The sequence below is a fragment of the Alosa pseudoharengus genome, unplaced genomic scaffold (genome assembly GCF_046254945.1).
Source record: "Alosa pseudoharengus isolate Yale_2024_CS ecotype anadromous, Long Island Sound unplaced genomic scaffold, YU_APseudo_1.1 YU_APseudo_1.1_scf_21, whole genome shotgun sequence".
Taxonomy (NCBI): Eukaryota; Metazoa; Chordata; class Actinopteri; order Clupeiformes; family Clupeidae; genus Alosa; species Alosa pseudoharengus.
This window is the reverse complement of record NW_027468674.1, coordinates 24,696,866-24,712,781: the sequence shown is the minus strand read 5'-3', so window position 1 is coordinate 24,712,781 and position 15,916 is coordinate 24,696,866. Positions and strand designations below refer to the sequence as shown.

The 15,916-nt window shown below is 46.7% G+C and overlaps 2 protein-coding genes across 2 annotated transcripts in view; one reads left to right on the top strand and one right to left on the bottom strand.

Annotated features, from left to right (window-relative positions):
- afap1l2 (actin filament associated protein 1-like 2) overlaps nucleotides 1-15,916 on the top strand; it is a 49,926-nt gene that overhangs the window by 24,632 nt on the left and 9,378 nt on the right. Inside the window, exons 5-11 of the mRNA XM_076298262.1 lie at nucleotides 7,474-7,573; nucleotides 10,511-10,722; nucleotides 12,302-12,481; nucleotides 13,918-13,992; nucleotides 14,520-14,604; nucleotides 14,706-14,810; nucleotides 15,059-15,270. Of these exons, the coding sequence (XP_076154377.1) occupies nucleotides 7,474-7,573; nucleotides 10,511-10,722; nucleotides 12,302-12,481; nucleotides 13,918-13,992; nucleotides 14,520-14,604; nucleotides 14,706-14,810; nucleotides 15,059-15,270 (969 nt within the window). The remainder of the gene's footprint in view (nucleotides 1-7,473; nucleotides 7,574-10,510; nucleotides 10,723-12,301; nucleotides 12,482-13,917; nucleotides 13,993-14,519; nucleotides 14,605-14,705; nucleotides 14,811-15,058; nucleotides 15,271-15,916) is intronic.
- Nucleotides 1,105-2,779, bottom strand: LOC143137921 (kelch repeat and BTB domain-containing protein 13-like). The gene has a single exon (XM_076298264.1). It carries the CDS (start codon nucleotides 2,734-2,736, stop codon nucleotides 1,225-1,227), a length of 1,512 nt encoding a protein of 503 aa, XP_076154379.1. The 5' UTR covers nucleotides 2,737-2,779; the 3' UTR covers nucleotides 1,105-1,224.

The window sequence follows — 15,916 nt, the reverse complement described above, 5'->3', positions numbered from 1 at the left end:
GAACCCCCTTTTCAGGCTGCTGTATATATGCTAGCCCAGCTCCTTATCCACTACACTACTTCTGCCCAGTTACAAGCACCTACAACCATGCAAGAGTTTCTGTTTTCTTCTACTACACACTGTTAAGTATTTATTACACATTTGTAAACTATTATTAAATGCTATGTTCCTTGTTTGTAAAGCATTATTCCTACATTAATTATGATCTATATTATATTAATGAATTGATTGTTGTAATAGCACTGGGCAGAGGTAGTGTAGTTTGGCTGGTGGCAGGTGCTAATTTCCATCCCTGCTGTGTACGTATGCCTACATGTCTACTGTATGTGTATTTGTGTGAGTATATCTTTATGTGTGTGTGTTTATGTGTGTGTGTGTGTGTGTGTGTGTGTGTGTGTGTGTCTGCATCTTTATGTGTGTGTTTGTGTGTTTTTATGAGTGTGTGTGTGTGTGTGTGTAGTGTAGTGTACAGTCACTAGAAATATATTAAGTAAGGGATAATGTATAGAACGCCGGTCATTATCAGAAAATAAGTCCCGACAGGGTGGACAGGACCCCGACGCACCAGCAAAAAAAAATTAAAATAAAAATCCGGAAGAAAAAAAAAACTCTGACTAAACCTATTTGCTTTGCTGTGCAGCGGTCATAATGATGATAGTAGTTAGTCATGTGAAGATGAGATAAGCACACCTGTTGTTCCCTCTAACCACCTTGATATTCACTGTGCAGTTTTGTGCTTCAGGTTAGAAACCTGTGAGAATCTAAAAAAAAAACAGCCTTTACAGCAGAACGTTGTCGAATGTATCACCAGAATAAGTCAGTTACCAAGTTATTTAAGGGTTTATCTGTGAAATCTGTGCTAGTGTTTGTTAGCTGTGAGCTAGTGAGCATGCTAATTTGCTACAAAAACTCAAACGTCTCTTTAACTCCATAAAGGATACTCCTTGATTTATTTTATCCAAAGCAGAAGTAGTACTTGTTTTCAATGTTGTAATGTGTGTCTGTGTACAGTTTTGTCGTTATGGCCAGCGCTGATGTGCAGGAATGATATTCTTGAGTCAGAGCCAGAGAAACTCTGAGTCACTCAGACAGGGCTTACAAAAACACATATAAATATGTTTATTCATCAAAATGGTTGCTTTACAAAATCGCATTGAATTTCCGATCGCCTCCACATCCTGTCAGACAAAAGAATGGTTTGTTTTTTAATAAGATAAGGATCCGCTAATGCTCTACAAGACCATTCTCTTTTGCTTCTTGTTCATCGTTTCCCTCCACGTTCCCTGGCTTCGGAGGCTCCCCTGGTAATCCCTTTCCGGACAGCCGGAGAAGACAGGTCCATAACGATCCACTCTTAGGGAAACCGGTCATCTGCCTTTGTTGCCTCCACCCCTGCGTGCTAACGTTAAACTCAACGGTGGCGGCTCGGTTGACCGTGAAGGCCGAGTCTCCCCTGACCACCGCGGAGAACAGCGCCCCCTTGCTGTTCATGTAGTGTCCCGGCAGAGTGCTCCACTGGCCCGTGGTGATGTTGTAGCAGTCGATAAGACAGCGCAGAAAGTCGTCGCCGTGCCCGTTGCGCATGACGTACAGGTTGTCCCTGTGCGCGACCATGCAGTGGCCGTAGCTTTGGTGATGCACCATCGTGGTGACAAGCGTCCATACGTCCTCGGCGGGCACATATTCGTAGATGTCAGAGATGTCCGGAGGCTTCCAGAAGCACACAAAGATCCTACGCCTGCATACGGCCCCCGCGGCTCCTGCTATGGGTCTCGGGGTGTGCTTTATGAAAGACCATGTCCCCGAGGCCACATCGAAGGTCTCGGCAGACGACATGATCTGCCTGGCGTGCTCACCTCCTATCGCATACAACTTACCCTCCAGGCCGAGTAAAGTGAAGTCGTAGCGAGATTGAGCGGGACCAGGTATGTCAGTCCAGGAGTTTGTTAGCGGGTCGTAGCAGAAGCCAGCGTCCACTGACACTTTGCTGACCCCCACCACACCCCCGATCACGTAAAGTCGTCCGTCCAGCACGGCCACGCCGGCCATGGAGGTGCTGGCGATCACCGGCAGGTCGGTCAGGAACTTCCAGACGCCTTGCTCCTCGTCCAGGTGGCACACAGTTCGGTAAGAGTCATGCAGCATCTCCATGGAAGGCGTGTGAGTGCCCAAGGCTATGAAGGAGGCTGGCGTGAGCGACTCAATGTAGCTGAGGATGTCTGGGTGCAGGGGCTCTTCTGCCGCCCACTTCAGGTCGCGGTAGGAATCGCGAATGAAAGTGGCGGCGCTCGCAAACAGCTTGTGTAAGCCGTAGGTCGCTGCCGCTTGGCACAGCAGCAAGCAGTTATCAGTGTCCAAAATGTCAGCCAGGTGACTCTCTAGCGCCTCCACCTGGAGGAACGCGGCACACTCCACAGCCTCCAGGAGCCGATCAGCATCCGGGATGGGGGGCCGCTCCCCTCTCACCACGGCCAGAGCCACAAGGAACCCCCCTGGATGCAGCCCAGCTTGCAGGTAAAGCTCATCCGTGTGGCTGTCGCGCATTCCCGATCGGAACAGTCCGCGGAAGTACGCGCAGCTACGAGCTAGCAGAGCCCGGTCCACTGTGAAAACACAGCCCTCCACACGTACCTTCAAGGGCCCCGCCAGCTCTACGCCCTCCCCCAGTCCCGAGGCTGCAAAGTGGGGCACGGTGTCAGCCCCGGGTCCTGGGCAGCTGGCGAGGAGGGGCTCCATGGAGGGGGAAACCCCTGCAGGCTGGGCCAGAAACCGATTGGTGCTCTTCTCTGGAACGACTGCCAGGGCAAATTTTGAGGGTCTTCAGAGGGTTCCTGCCCAGGAAGAGTGGCAAACAAAAGAGCGAGTGGAGTGTGAGGAGAGTGTGCGTGCAGGAGGTTTGTGCAGCGTCATACCGCTGCAGCCCTCCTACCCTGAAATAGAGCCGAGCTAAAGATAGCCGTGTCAGTTAGCCAGGGTGTTGCGGGGCCTGCAACACGAGCTGCTGCTCACATGCTGACATACATGCACTACGTAGACAAACACTCACTCGCGCGCGCGCGCACACACACAAACACACACAAACACAAACACAAACACACACACACACAAACACACACACACACACACACACACACACACACACACACACACACACACACACACACACTAGTAAGCATAGAGGCTTAAATACACACTCTCGTACGCACATACTTTATTACCTTCACATAATGGTTAACCACCGAAAAGGTAATAGGCATATCTATTGACTATAATTGCCACCAGAGTGATAAAAAAAAGCCGTGCTGCTCAGCGTCTATATTGCTATAATTACATTTACTAGCACACCATTAGTGCAACATGCCTGCATTACTATCATTTGAACCACTTATTACCATCTGACTGATGTATTCATGTCTGTTGTTTTGTGTGTTTTATGAAGTGATCCTAAGAGATATCAGGTTGAGGTGAATTTATAGTTGGCTACACATTCACTTGCATGATTAGAAACAACAAGCCATCAAGCACTCGACCGATCCAAGGTCAAAAGCATTAACACCAGTCCACTCACCAGCTGTTATTTTCCATATATGCACATATGTAATGTGTCAGTACTCTAGTGCAATTTAATCTTCATTAGAATTGTATCACTTACATTAAAAGTATTTTGTGTATTAACAATGTGTACTCCATATGCTGACAATATAATGTGTGACATATGCTTAATATTAATAATATAGCAATATCTGTTATGGGAATACATTGATTGACTTCTTGCTTTGAATTTATTTTCATTCATCTGTAGCCCTGTAGAGCAATCCCACAGATGAGAGAGTAGGCAGTTGGCTAACATACTGTACACAAGTTGCTAATAATGTTCCTGTGAAGAAGATAAAGCGATAGCATACATACCGCCCTTGCCAAAACCATCTGATAAATAAACAAATGGAGATGTGAATGAGGTCGAAGGAATGTTTGCACAGTGCTAAAAGCCAGTCAGAGGAAGCATGTTAGGAGCGTTGGGCCCGTCCATGAGGAAATTCTCTGGAAACTCCATTTGAAATGCATTCGTTAGGGGCTGTCTGACAGTAGGGGTTTGTTCATATGGCCACATGCACGGCTGCCCTTCTAGCAGGATACATACAGCTGATTAGCGTTATCAGCCGCTAGCCTCCCGCTAACCCTCCAGGCGTTCGGTCCCAGCCGGGCTGTGTTTGCTCGGCACTGGAGTCTTGGCATGGGAACCAGGGATTTTCCATGTTTCTGGGTGTCCGTTTGGTTTCTTTCCCACTCCTTTTTTTATTTTTTCCCTCTTTGGTTCTTTTTTTCACCTCTTTTTCCCCCTCCCTTCTTCCAGTGCAGGCTGTCTCTTCGACATTATTCATGCCTGACTCCTAGTCGGCTTCTTCCTCCTCCTCCTCCTCCTCCTCCTCCATCTCAACACAAGTTTCCATGGAGATTAAGGATTATGGGGTGGGGGTCACTATGGAAACAGAGTCTGTTTAGACAATGAGGGGTTGGGGGGACCCTGCAGTAGATAGAAGGACTCTTAGTGTTCTGCAATATGATTTACTGACTGCCTAACAGTGTCCAGGGCCACTTCATTCTTTTAGGGTCAAGTCTCTACAAGTCTGGGCATGTCTTAGTGGAAGTAAAATTAAATATAATCTAATAATTGGACATTTTGCCGACCTGGTATAATATAATAATTGTCATGCTTTTGATGTTAATCGATGTTAAACAAATGAGAAACTGTACTAGCAAGTGGAAGTAGTGGGTTTCAGGTAGACAGGATTGTTTTGGCAGTCTAAAGGCTGTGGTTGAGCTGTCCAAATGTCCAAATCCCCACGCTCTCACAATCATGAATACAGTGCATTCAGACACACAGAGACATAGATTCTCTCGCTTTCTCCCATGCACACACACAGACACACACACACACAAACACACATGCATTTGTATGTCAACAGATGGTCTGGAGATCTGGCTCATCATACTGACCTTTGGTCCCAGGCAAAGAAGCAGCAATACAGAGACTGAGAAAGAGAGACTGAGAAAGAGAGAGGGAGGCAGAGAGAGAGAGAGAGAGAGAGAGAGAGATGGAGGGAGGGAGAGTTGGGGGGATGTAGGAGGAGAATGGTTTGGTATGCGTATGCTGCTGTTCTAATCACACACAGATGCCTTCAGTCTAGCGTATGTTTTCTGTGTTTGTGTACGTGTGTGTGTGTGTGTGTGTGTGTGTGTGTGTGTGTGTGTGTGTGTGTGTGTGTGTGTGTGTGTGTGTGTGTGTGTGTGTGTGTGTGAAAGTTTCAGGGAGTGGGAGTGAGCTAGGGCAAGATAGATAAGGAAAGTGATGACAAAAACAGAGTTTCTGCTAAATTTGTCTCTGATATTCTATTAGGTTACTGAGGGCCTGCAGATCAATACTCAATTAAATACCCCTAAAAATACTTCTGCTGTAACTGTACCTTTCATCGTTAGGCTTCAACTTGTTTTGGATTACGTCACAACTGCAGCATGTCAGAGCACATGCACATAAACAGGCACACAAATACACACACACACACACACACACACACACACACACATGCACACACACACACCCCTCACATAAAGACACACACCCACACACTGGAGACAGTGAGTCAGCATTACCTATCCTGATGAAGCAATAAGATAACTTTCACTTACAGTCACAACATCTCAAGCATGGACATGCATGTGTGTGGGAGTGTGTGTGTGTGTGTGTGTGTGTGTTTAAACCTTTAGTTGAAACACTCTGCTTTGGCTGTGTGTCTCGGGTGCACTGCAACATGTCACCTCTACAGGGAATAGAATGTTTCCCCTTAAAATGAGAGAGCCTGCTTATGTCATACATGGGTGACAGAAAAGTCAGAGCCAGATGAAATTATTAAAACAATCTCACCCTTTTTATGAATTCTTACTGCCAAAAACACAGAGTGAGTGATTGCCAAAAAAGTAGAGTGAGGAATTTCCTGTCCCAAAGTTTAACTGTGAACTTAACAACCTGTCATCAATCTGCACTGAACTATGTAGCGATTCATAGAAAATAGCTTCTTTTCCAGTGATAAGATCCTCGTTATTAAATTTGGATTTGATGATGACAAACTTGATAACATTAAGATTAAGAGCCATTTTCCAATATTGTGTGTTTTGACAAAGCTTTCCAGTTTCCACTCATAATCATATTAAATGCATTTTCAGATTTCAGGTGTGTAAATAGAAGCGTACCCTCGCATATGGGACCCTCATATTCCTGTTGGAATACTTGTGTCAATCACTCAGCTGTGTGACAGGATTATCCACAGACGTGTGTTTTAAATATCATCAATGGCCGCGAGGGATGTGCTTAGTCAGAATGTACACAAGGTTGCATGATCTAAAAGGTTTGGGAACCACTGCTATAGGCTATGAATCCCGGACCATTCCTCATGGAGGAGAGGAGAGAATTTGGTTGTTTGTTTATTTTGAGAGACTTCGGCTTGGACGTTAGCCTGCGGAGACTTCACTTGGGAGGCGTCCGCCACTGGACTGCAGCTGGTTTTGGGATGCGGATGAGGACGGCTGGTGTGGTGGTGGGAACGCTGCCTGTGGCGTTGGCCCCTGGTGCGTGTGGTCACCGCGGGCGACGTAGATTTAAAGGCGGGTGGGGGTGGGGGGGGGTGGTTGTAGGGGAGTTGACAAGCGTAAGGAAAACCCACGCCCCGACTCCGAAGGGCGATGACTCCTACAGGCAAACACGTGCAGAATCCTGAGCCCAACCCCCATGCTCAAGGGCTGAGGTCAGCGCGAGGGAGACAGAGAGAGATCGGTTACATGCCGATGGAATTCCCCCAACAGTTAGAAGCGAGAGCCAGCAGATGAGACAGGTGCAGGGAGAAAAAAACGAGAAATGAAAGGGAGGAAAAGAGGAAAATGGAGAGAAGATGATATGAAATGACAGAGAAATTAATCGAATAAGAGAACGGAATCTCTGGAGGGGCCCCAGGCCCTTATTATACCATTTGGGCTCAAGAGGAGTTGGAGCTTACAAGAGGTGCAAGCTTGAGGGGATGTGTAGGTATGGGTGTGTGTTGTGTGTGTGTGTGTGTGTGTGTGTGGTGTGTGTGTGTGTGTGTGTCTTTGACTGTGCCTGCTTGTAGTTTATACTGTAATATTTAATCTACCAAGTCAAGACCTCAGGAAATTTTGGAAGTTAAGAAATGTGAACTTACTCACCCTCCCTCCATCTCTCTCTCCCCTCTCTCTCTTTACTCTCCCCCCTTCTCTTTCTCCATCCCTGTTTCTTTCTCCTCCATCTCTCTCTCTTTCTCTCCCTCTCTTCATCTCTCTCACTCTTTCCCTCCATCTCTCTCTCTCTCTCTCTCTCTCCATCTCTCTCTCTTTCTCTCCCTCTCCTAATCTCTCTCACTCCTTCCCTCCATCCCTCCATCTCTCTCTCTCTCTCTGTAACAGTGTGTGGTGGGAAGAGAGCCCTTTCCCTTGCCTGCTGTGCCCAGTGAGTCCCCTGAGGGCTACTACGAGGAGGCCCAGCCTTACGACACCACCATCAACGGTAAGTCCAGCTGCATGCTCCCAGCCCTGTAAGCGTCCACCACTGCTGCTGCTGCCGCCGGCCACAACCCAAACACCGCAGGCCGGCCAACACTGACGTCCCGCCTGCGCCTGTGAGTACAGGAACAGAAAAGGAGAACTGGGTTCCCTGTGCAGAAGCAGCCTTTCAGAACAGCAGTTGTACTCCCTTTCTGGATTTGATGACTAGCGCAGACTGAATGAACCTGTTGTTTGAATTAGGAGGGGAAGGCAAATGGTTTTCCATACACTAGTGTGTGACAAGCATTTGGCAAGGTATTAGAGATATGCTTCTGTGCTGATACATGTTCCGCTGAAGGAGTTGAAAACAAAGCATCATGTAACAGCTCGGGAGGAAACCGCCAACATGAAGCAAGAGGGTGGTAAGATGTACCAGAGAAGCTGTCCCCCTTCTCACACCCGATGTCATGAGAGAAGCTCCTGAACCGTTGACTTCACTGTTGACTTTCGCCCTCTTCAAGCGAGCCGCTATGCTGACTCACACCCTCCATAGTCAGTCCCAGCAGACAACGGGCCCAAACAACCGCCGTCGTGAAGGCTGAAGGCTGAGAATAGCAGCAGCATTTTTCTAAAATGTGACATTTTTGAGTGGCAGCAGCAAGCTATTTTATCCTCCTGCATTATACACCAGCCTGCCCGACACCCTGGCCCCCGCAGGCTGTGGAGCAAAAACAGCAGAGAGAGAGAGAAAGAGAGAGAGAGAGAGAGAGAGAGAGAGAGAGAGAGAGAGGGAAAGAGAGAGGGAAAGAGAGAGGGGGAAACAGCAAGAACAGAGATGGGCTTTGTTCAGCCATGTCCGGGCCTCTGGCAACCAAGAATATTGAATCGGATCCCAGGATGGGATGGGAGATGAGGATAGGGGGGGCCGTCTACCAGATGAGGGCAGGGAGGATGACCCCAAAACATCTGGGTCACCAGCAGTTAGCCCAGTTTCTACTGTGCATAGAAAATGAAGTTGATGAGCAGAACATTTTAATACAGACCTGAATGTTCTAAATCACAGCAGATAGAGGATAGAATGTTTCAGAACAGTGCACATCACGCTTAGTACAGTCAAACTACAAGGAAGAAGACCTTGGAGGATCAAGCAAGAAGGCCATAGATTGAAATATATTGTTTACATATTTATTTACATAAAGACAGTTAAGACCACAATGCATTTTAGGGAAATCTGTGTCACTACTGCCTGCATTGATTTGAGTGGGGGTTGGGAAGAATTATTAAGGCTCACACAGGAAATGTATCATTCAACATTTCATCAACGTATCAATGAATCATTTGCAGTTTGTAAAAGTGTTGCAAGTCTTTGGCTGGGTAAAGGCCACTCGACACACAAACAGCACACCTTCCAGTAAGTATGAACAGTGTCAGGTGTGAGTGTAAAACAGGAACTCACACTGTGACCATGCAACAATGTGCACTATAGGTGCTGGCAAACCACAGTGACCACAATGGAAGAAACATGTTGAGCACAATAGGAAAGACTTGTTGACCTGTGGGTTCACTGTAGAAATACAAACTTCTGTGAATATATCATCATACAGGAAATGGATTAATAAAGACTGTATTTTAGTGTTACCATCAGCATAATATGACATCTTAAATGCTTATTCTATGAATGTTCATGAACTTCCCTGTAAATGTACTATTTTTAGTACTAACACACAAAACACAGTCCAGGTTTACAGGTTCTAGCATGCGGAAAAAACACTTTCAAATCAGAACATCCGTGTCTGATACTATTGTGTGTGAATTTAGTCTGTTTTTCAGTTTCATAGGTGCAGGCACAGTTGGATTGAAAGAATGTCAAAAGAATGTGCCTGAACTTCTTACAAATAAAGACCTTTTTTCAGTCCACAGTTGCCCCTATCTGGCCTTATCTACTCCTCCTCCTCCTCTGCCTGAGACACTGTTTCTTGTTTGTTTTCTCTCTCTCTCTCTCTCTCCCCTCTCCTCTCCTCTGTCCTCTGTAGATTTTGGTTGTTTTGGTCTCATCTCAGGAGCACGGACATGCGTAGAGGCCTCAGACAATGTGGTCTATGCTGTGATCACGCGTGGTATTCAGCTCTCTTTTTCACTCTCTTTTTCTCTCTCACTCTTTCTCTCTCTTTCTCTCTCTCTTCTTCTTCTCTCTATCCCTCGTGCATCTGCTCGGCTGAGAACGGGGCCCTGAGAGTCAGCGAGGGCCAAGCGGTCTCAGCCGAGGAGAATGCATTGGGGGGAGACGCATGCCAACTCCACTGCAACCCCCTCCGAGACAGAGGAATGTGCATGGACGAGCTGTGTTTGCGCTGTGTTTGCTGCTTGTTCTCGTTGTCATGTTTGGTGTTGTTGTCAGTCAGTCTTGCAGGTGGATGAGCTCATTATGAAAAACAAAAACAGAAAGCCGCACGCACAAATGTTTTTGTTGACCAAACATGTTTGTTTTAGAGGTGCATGAGGAACAGTTAATGTCATCCTCACCCCCTCCCCCCACATACTCCCCCTTGTTAACTCTGTCTGCATCTCTCTCACACTCTCTCTCTCTCTCTCTGACTCTCTTTCTCTCTCTTTGTCTCTCTCTCTCTCTGTCTTCATCTCTCATCCTCTCATCCCTCTTATAAGGTTTTTTTTTTCATCCCTGTCTTGTTCCCCTCTAAACTCCCACTCATTTGCTCACGACCCCTGTGAGACAATAACAGAGGAAAATAAAAATCTTGGCTTGCCACTTCAGCCTCGGAATGCAGACAGAAGGCTTCCCATCATCCCCCTCGTTCTCTCCTCCCCCTCGACCCCACAACAACCCCATCCCTCCATCTCCCCTCCTCCTCCAGACCGCTCTTATCCTTCCCTCTCCGCCTTGCAACACCTACTGACCCTCGTTCCCCCCCCCCCCCCCCGCGTGTATTGTGTCCACCAGACGACGGCGAAGCGGTCAGCAGCTCCTACGAGTCCTACGACGAGGAGGAGGTCTCCAAGGGCAAGTCGGGGGCGGCGCAGCACCAGTGGCCGTCCACCGAGGCCTCCATCGAGCTGATGAAGGACGCCCGCATCTGCGCCTTCCTCTGGAGGAAGAAGTGGCTGGGCCAGTGGGCCAAGCAGCTGTGCGTCATCCGCGACACGCGCCTACTGGTGGGTCACCTCAGCACAGTAACTCCCCATACGCTCCACTCTTGCATTCATTCATTTGGCAGATGCTTTATCCAAAGCCACTTACATACTGTATGTCAACTATATTACAAAGGCCATTGTTATGCTCAATTGTGTTTTAAGCCCCCACCGTCATCTTCAAGGCAGCGCTGCGACCATTGACTTCAGAGCACCTAACCCTAACCCTTGCCTAACCCTAGTGCCTTCCATGCAGCGTTGCCTGGAAGACGACGTTGGGGGCTTAAAACACTAAACACCCAATTGTTACATTGTCCCCGGAGCAACGGGGTTAAGTGCCTTGCTTAAGGACACAACGGTTGAACCCACAGCTTTTCTGGCTACTGCATGTAACAAGTACGCTACCACAGCCCACCACTCTAACTTGACACTCACACCACAGCACACGTACTAGTAGAATGAGTGTGCAGGGTGTTATCGTGCAATACTTACAGCTTAGCCACAGCTGAATGCAAATAGTAGTATTTCAAACTTATATGAGCCCAAAGGAATAATCTGCGTCACTGTGTGATTTTGTTCTCTGGAGTGTGGTAAAAAGCAAATTGGATTCCCACATGTGAATATTGTGATACTGCTGCTAGTCATATTATGTGAACATTTCTGCTATTTTTTATGTTTCATGGACAGAGAAGGAATGATAATACTGTAGTCATTGAACCATGCATCATTTGATATGGTGCTAAAATGCAAATGTATAAAAGTTTATTTGTTTATCTAAGTTTAATTTTAGTGTTAATTTAAAGCACTCTTAGAAAAACTGCTAGAAAACAGCCTAAAAAATAGATATATGGGTTCCCCTGGCCTCAATCTATATACTTTACTGCCATGACTGATTGGCTGTTTGAGCTCAGCTGTGACTCGACAACGTGGACGGCCTTTGCAGGTGCTTGTGGATGCCCTCACTTAGCCTCTCCCAGATCCACTGGGGGCTCCCCTGAAAGATCGAATGTGACTCGAATCATTAAGGGAGTCGTGACTGTGTAACACTGTCAATCTGGTTGCTGTGTTTTTTAATAGCTGTTGTTTATAGCATGTCACGTTGGCCTCAATAGCAGAACCAGATGCTATCAAGAAGTTGGAGAGCGAGCTACATGAGTGAGATTCATAAACCCCTCAGGCTCCACAGCTTAATCAGGAGGGAATTCAAGCTCTATGTCATTACAACTCTCCTCCATAAGTCCCCATATGAGTATCATTTCAGATGAACGATGTTCTGAACAAAGTTCATCGATCGCACTCCAAACTGTTTCTCTGTGAAGCATGGAGGCATCTCCTCAGAGGAGAAGCTATTCTTTTCATCTGGGCCAACTGGACTTGTAATTTTAGGCAAGGGTTCCTTTTCATCATCCAGCGTTCGGTTCAACACATCAAACGCATCTCACGCCGAGCCGTATCAACGCCTTTCTCACTGTACCCACTCACATAGCTGGAGATGGAATTCAATGCCATTGTGAATAAATCAACTGGATCTGACGAGGCTTTGTTTTGTGTTTTGTGTTTCGTGCTTTGTCTCTCTCTGTTGGTTGTGGCGTCCCGTCTGAAGTGCTACAAGAGCTCCAAGGACCAGACGCCGCTGCTGGACGTGAGCCTGGTGGGCTGCTCTGTCATCTACAAGGAGAAGCAGCCCAAGCGCAAGGAGCACAAGCTGAAGATCATCCCACAGGGCGGCGAGGCCATCGTGCTGGGCCTCCAGAGCAAGGAGCAGACTGAGCAGTGGCTAAAGGTAGGGCTGAACCCAGATCAGGGAACAGTGGGTCTGAAGGATGTTGAAGTGAAGGTACTGCTGATCCTGGATCAGGGAGTGGTTGGATCTGTAGGATGTTGAAGTGAAGATACTGCTGATCTTAGATCAAGGAGTGGTGGGTCTGTAGAATGTTGAAGTGAAATTGGTTTCAGGCTTTGGATCGGTTCTTCAGATGGCAGCGGGATGCAGTGAGAGTTTGTTACTGTTGGATCAGTCCTGAGACTGCAAAGATGTGGTGGTTGTCTTGGATCAAAGATCAGGACATGGTGCATCTCATGGTTGATTTGAAGCTTTCATTTTTTGTAACCAAAAATAAAACAATCTGCCATTTAATAAATAGCTTGTGCAGTAGTGATTCAAAAAATAACCGCTTAAAATATACTTTATCTACCATATTTTGGGCGATATCATTGACTTTGGTCTACAGAGCAAGAAGCAGACAGCCATTCAAGAAAGCATAGAGCTTTTCTGATCCCAAATAAGGTTGTGGTGGCTGTCATGGTTAAAATTAAAGGGGTCTATGAACTTTACTACCTTTGACTGCATGTCATTTTGAGTTTTCAAGTGGGCGTCCACAGAAGTGCCTGTCATATGTCAAGTGTGTCAAAAAACGTTTTCTTAGTCACCATTCCAACAGCAACAGCAAAACACTTTTAGATAGCCCATGGGCTTTAGCTGGGATTTTCTTTTTCTTACAGTATTTTTGGGCAGATTTCATATTTTCGGGGGATTTTATGTGTTTTCCTGTAGTCTGGCACCTAAGCAGCCACTAATACGCACCGAGGCCGGGGTTCACGTGGTGTTGGAACTCTCTGGTCTGCCACTTTGGGCCTCTCCAATAATAGCCCGGGCAGACGCTCCAGCCGCGGAATCTGCAGCACTTATCAAACCAGCATGTGCTGGACAGACGGCCGGCCTTTGTGTCACGGAGCCACGGGAGAGACGCTCCTCTCCAATATTGCCCGTCTCTTGAGGGCTCGTCCAGCTCCTAATCTCAGAGAGAATCGGCCAGGCCTGCGAAAAGTTAAATGGACGCGTGGTCAACTACTAGACGGTGGTTAACTACTATGCAGCTGCAACACACACACAACACAACACAGCTGGTGTTGGGGTAGTTGTTTGGGACAGAAGGTGTATTTTAGGAAATGGGGGTTTTCAACGTGGTGGTGGTTGAATTTATAGCATAGTTTGTGTAGATGAGATAAAAGAAATAATGATTCGGTGAAAGGTCTCATCAATGTTATAGTCTGTACAGTATGTGTCCTTGCTGACCAAAGGTATTTATTGACCGTGTTATCATGAATATACTCACAAATACTTACAAATAGTCCTCAGTGCATGTGTGTAGTCATAGTCATGCTCTGTGTGTTAGGAGTGTACTTAACCTGGGTTATTTGCCCATGTTACCTTCTCAGGTGATTCAGGAGATCAGCCCCAAATCCACAGAAGGGTCCGACGTGTCCGACTCGCCGCGCCTCATCTGCACCAAGGTACCAAAATCAGAACCTTTACATTGCATGATGATTATTTTTCTAACAAGTTCCACTCTTATCTTACATCCAACAGAGGAAACACTACCCTTTGAATGCTGAGAGTGTCTTAAAAATGGTTGAAACATATTCAGAAGACTTCAGTCATCATCAGTATACACATTTCCATGATCAGCACAATGTAACCATAATCACCAACAATAATGGCCACCATTTTCTTTTGAAATCAGCACAATGCAACCATAATCACCAACAATAATGGCCACCATTTTCTTTTGAAGTCAATCTTCTTATATCATCTTAAACTGAAACCAGAGCTGTGTTGTCTTTAGCTCAAGTGCCAAAGCTCATCCATGCTGCAGATGAGACTTGTAACAGCGTCTCATGGGAGAGGCATACATTACACTAAATATGTGTAATTATCTCGACGATCTCGTTGTCTTTCATCTGGCTGTCATATGGTGGGGATTACCCGGCTCTGGTGGAGTTAGTCAGCAGTGGCTTACCATGTGGTGGTCTCCCGACAGGGCGAGCTTGGCGAGAGATACTCAGTGGCGTCAGAGAGCGGCAGCAGCACAGACAGTCCCGCCGAAGCCCTGGAGGCTCGCGACGGTGAGGAGCTCATTACCATACGTCACCATGGAGATGTCAGCGATTTGTGGCTTTTTTTTCCACTAATCTCACTGTGGTATCTTTTGGTCTTTTCTGAGCAGTGAAGAAGAAGTATGGAGCGGGCCTGAAGTTCAGTAATCTGATGAACATCGGGAAGAAGAAGATCTCCTCTTATGACAGTCCAGAGAAATGTGTGGACACCTCAGGTAAGTGATGAAGAGAGAGCAATAAGCACTTTACCCCATTTTTCTGTCCATGTAATTATGGTTACTTTACATCTCATAGAACAGGGATTCATTGTTCAGATGTGTGACATAATTATTTTCATTATCATAATGTTATCATTGTTTTGTTTTGCTCTGTCTGAAACACACACACACACACACACACACACACACACACACACACACACACACACACACACACACACAAACACACACACACACACTCGCAGGTTACCTTAACGTGCTGGTGAACAACCAGTGGCGCTCGCGCTGGTGCCTGATCAAGAACGGCCAGCTGTGGGTCTACCAGGACAAGAGCAAGGGCAAGCCGGCCCAGCAGCCGGTGCCACTGGGGGGCTGCCTGGTGCTGCCCGACCCCAGCCCAGAACACCTCTACTCCTTCCGCATCCAGATGGACGGGGAGCAGCTCGCCACCCTGGAGGTGAGAGGGGGGAAAGAGAGTCAGAGAGAGAGAGTCTGAGAGAGAGAGTCAGAGAGAGAGAGTCTGAGAGAGAGAGAGTCAGAGAGTGAGAGAGAGAGAGAGAAAGAGAGAGAGAGAGAGAGAGAGAGAGAGAGAGAAAGAGAGAGAGAGAGAGAAGTACAAATGGCTTATCTGTCATGCCAGTAAATCATATTGAATATTTACATAGAAGAAGTTAACTGTGTAGTTATTACATTGCATCAGTACATTACTGACCACTCTAAAGTGTCTAGGCTTTATGACTGTCCAGAATAATGTATAGGCATATAGTAACATAAACCTAAAACTAGCCACAATATAGTCAAGGCTGAGTTGCTAGTCTCATTGTGTGGCTGAATAAGCAGTATGTTGTAATGGACTGGAATGAATCATTCTGTGTTTAGCTCATGTTTAGCTTCAGAGTGTCAGACATTTGGAGTCTGTGTACCCTCTTGCAAGCAAATCATGTGAAACAAGAGCATTTACGGCAGAAGGTGGTGCTGTTGGGGCCATACATCTTCATCTGCTGTGGAAATGACTTGTGAGAAAGTCCCTGAAGCTTTAGCAGACAGGTCATAAAGCAGCCCACCCAATTCTGTTTTTCTTTTACTTTCTCCAATTTTTTTTG

What these genes read in the sequence shown, in the direction of transcription:
- LOC143137921 (XM_076298264.1), bottom strand. Translation starts at nt 2,736, where the DNA reads ATGGAGCCCCTCCTCGCCAGCTGCCCAGGACCCGGGGCTGACACCGTG.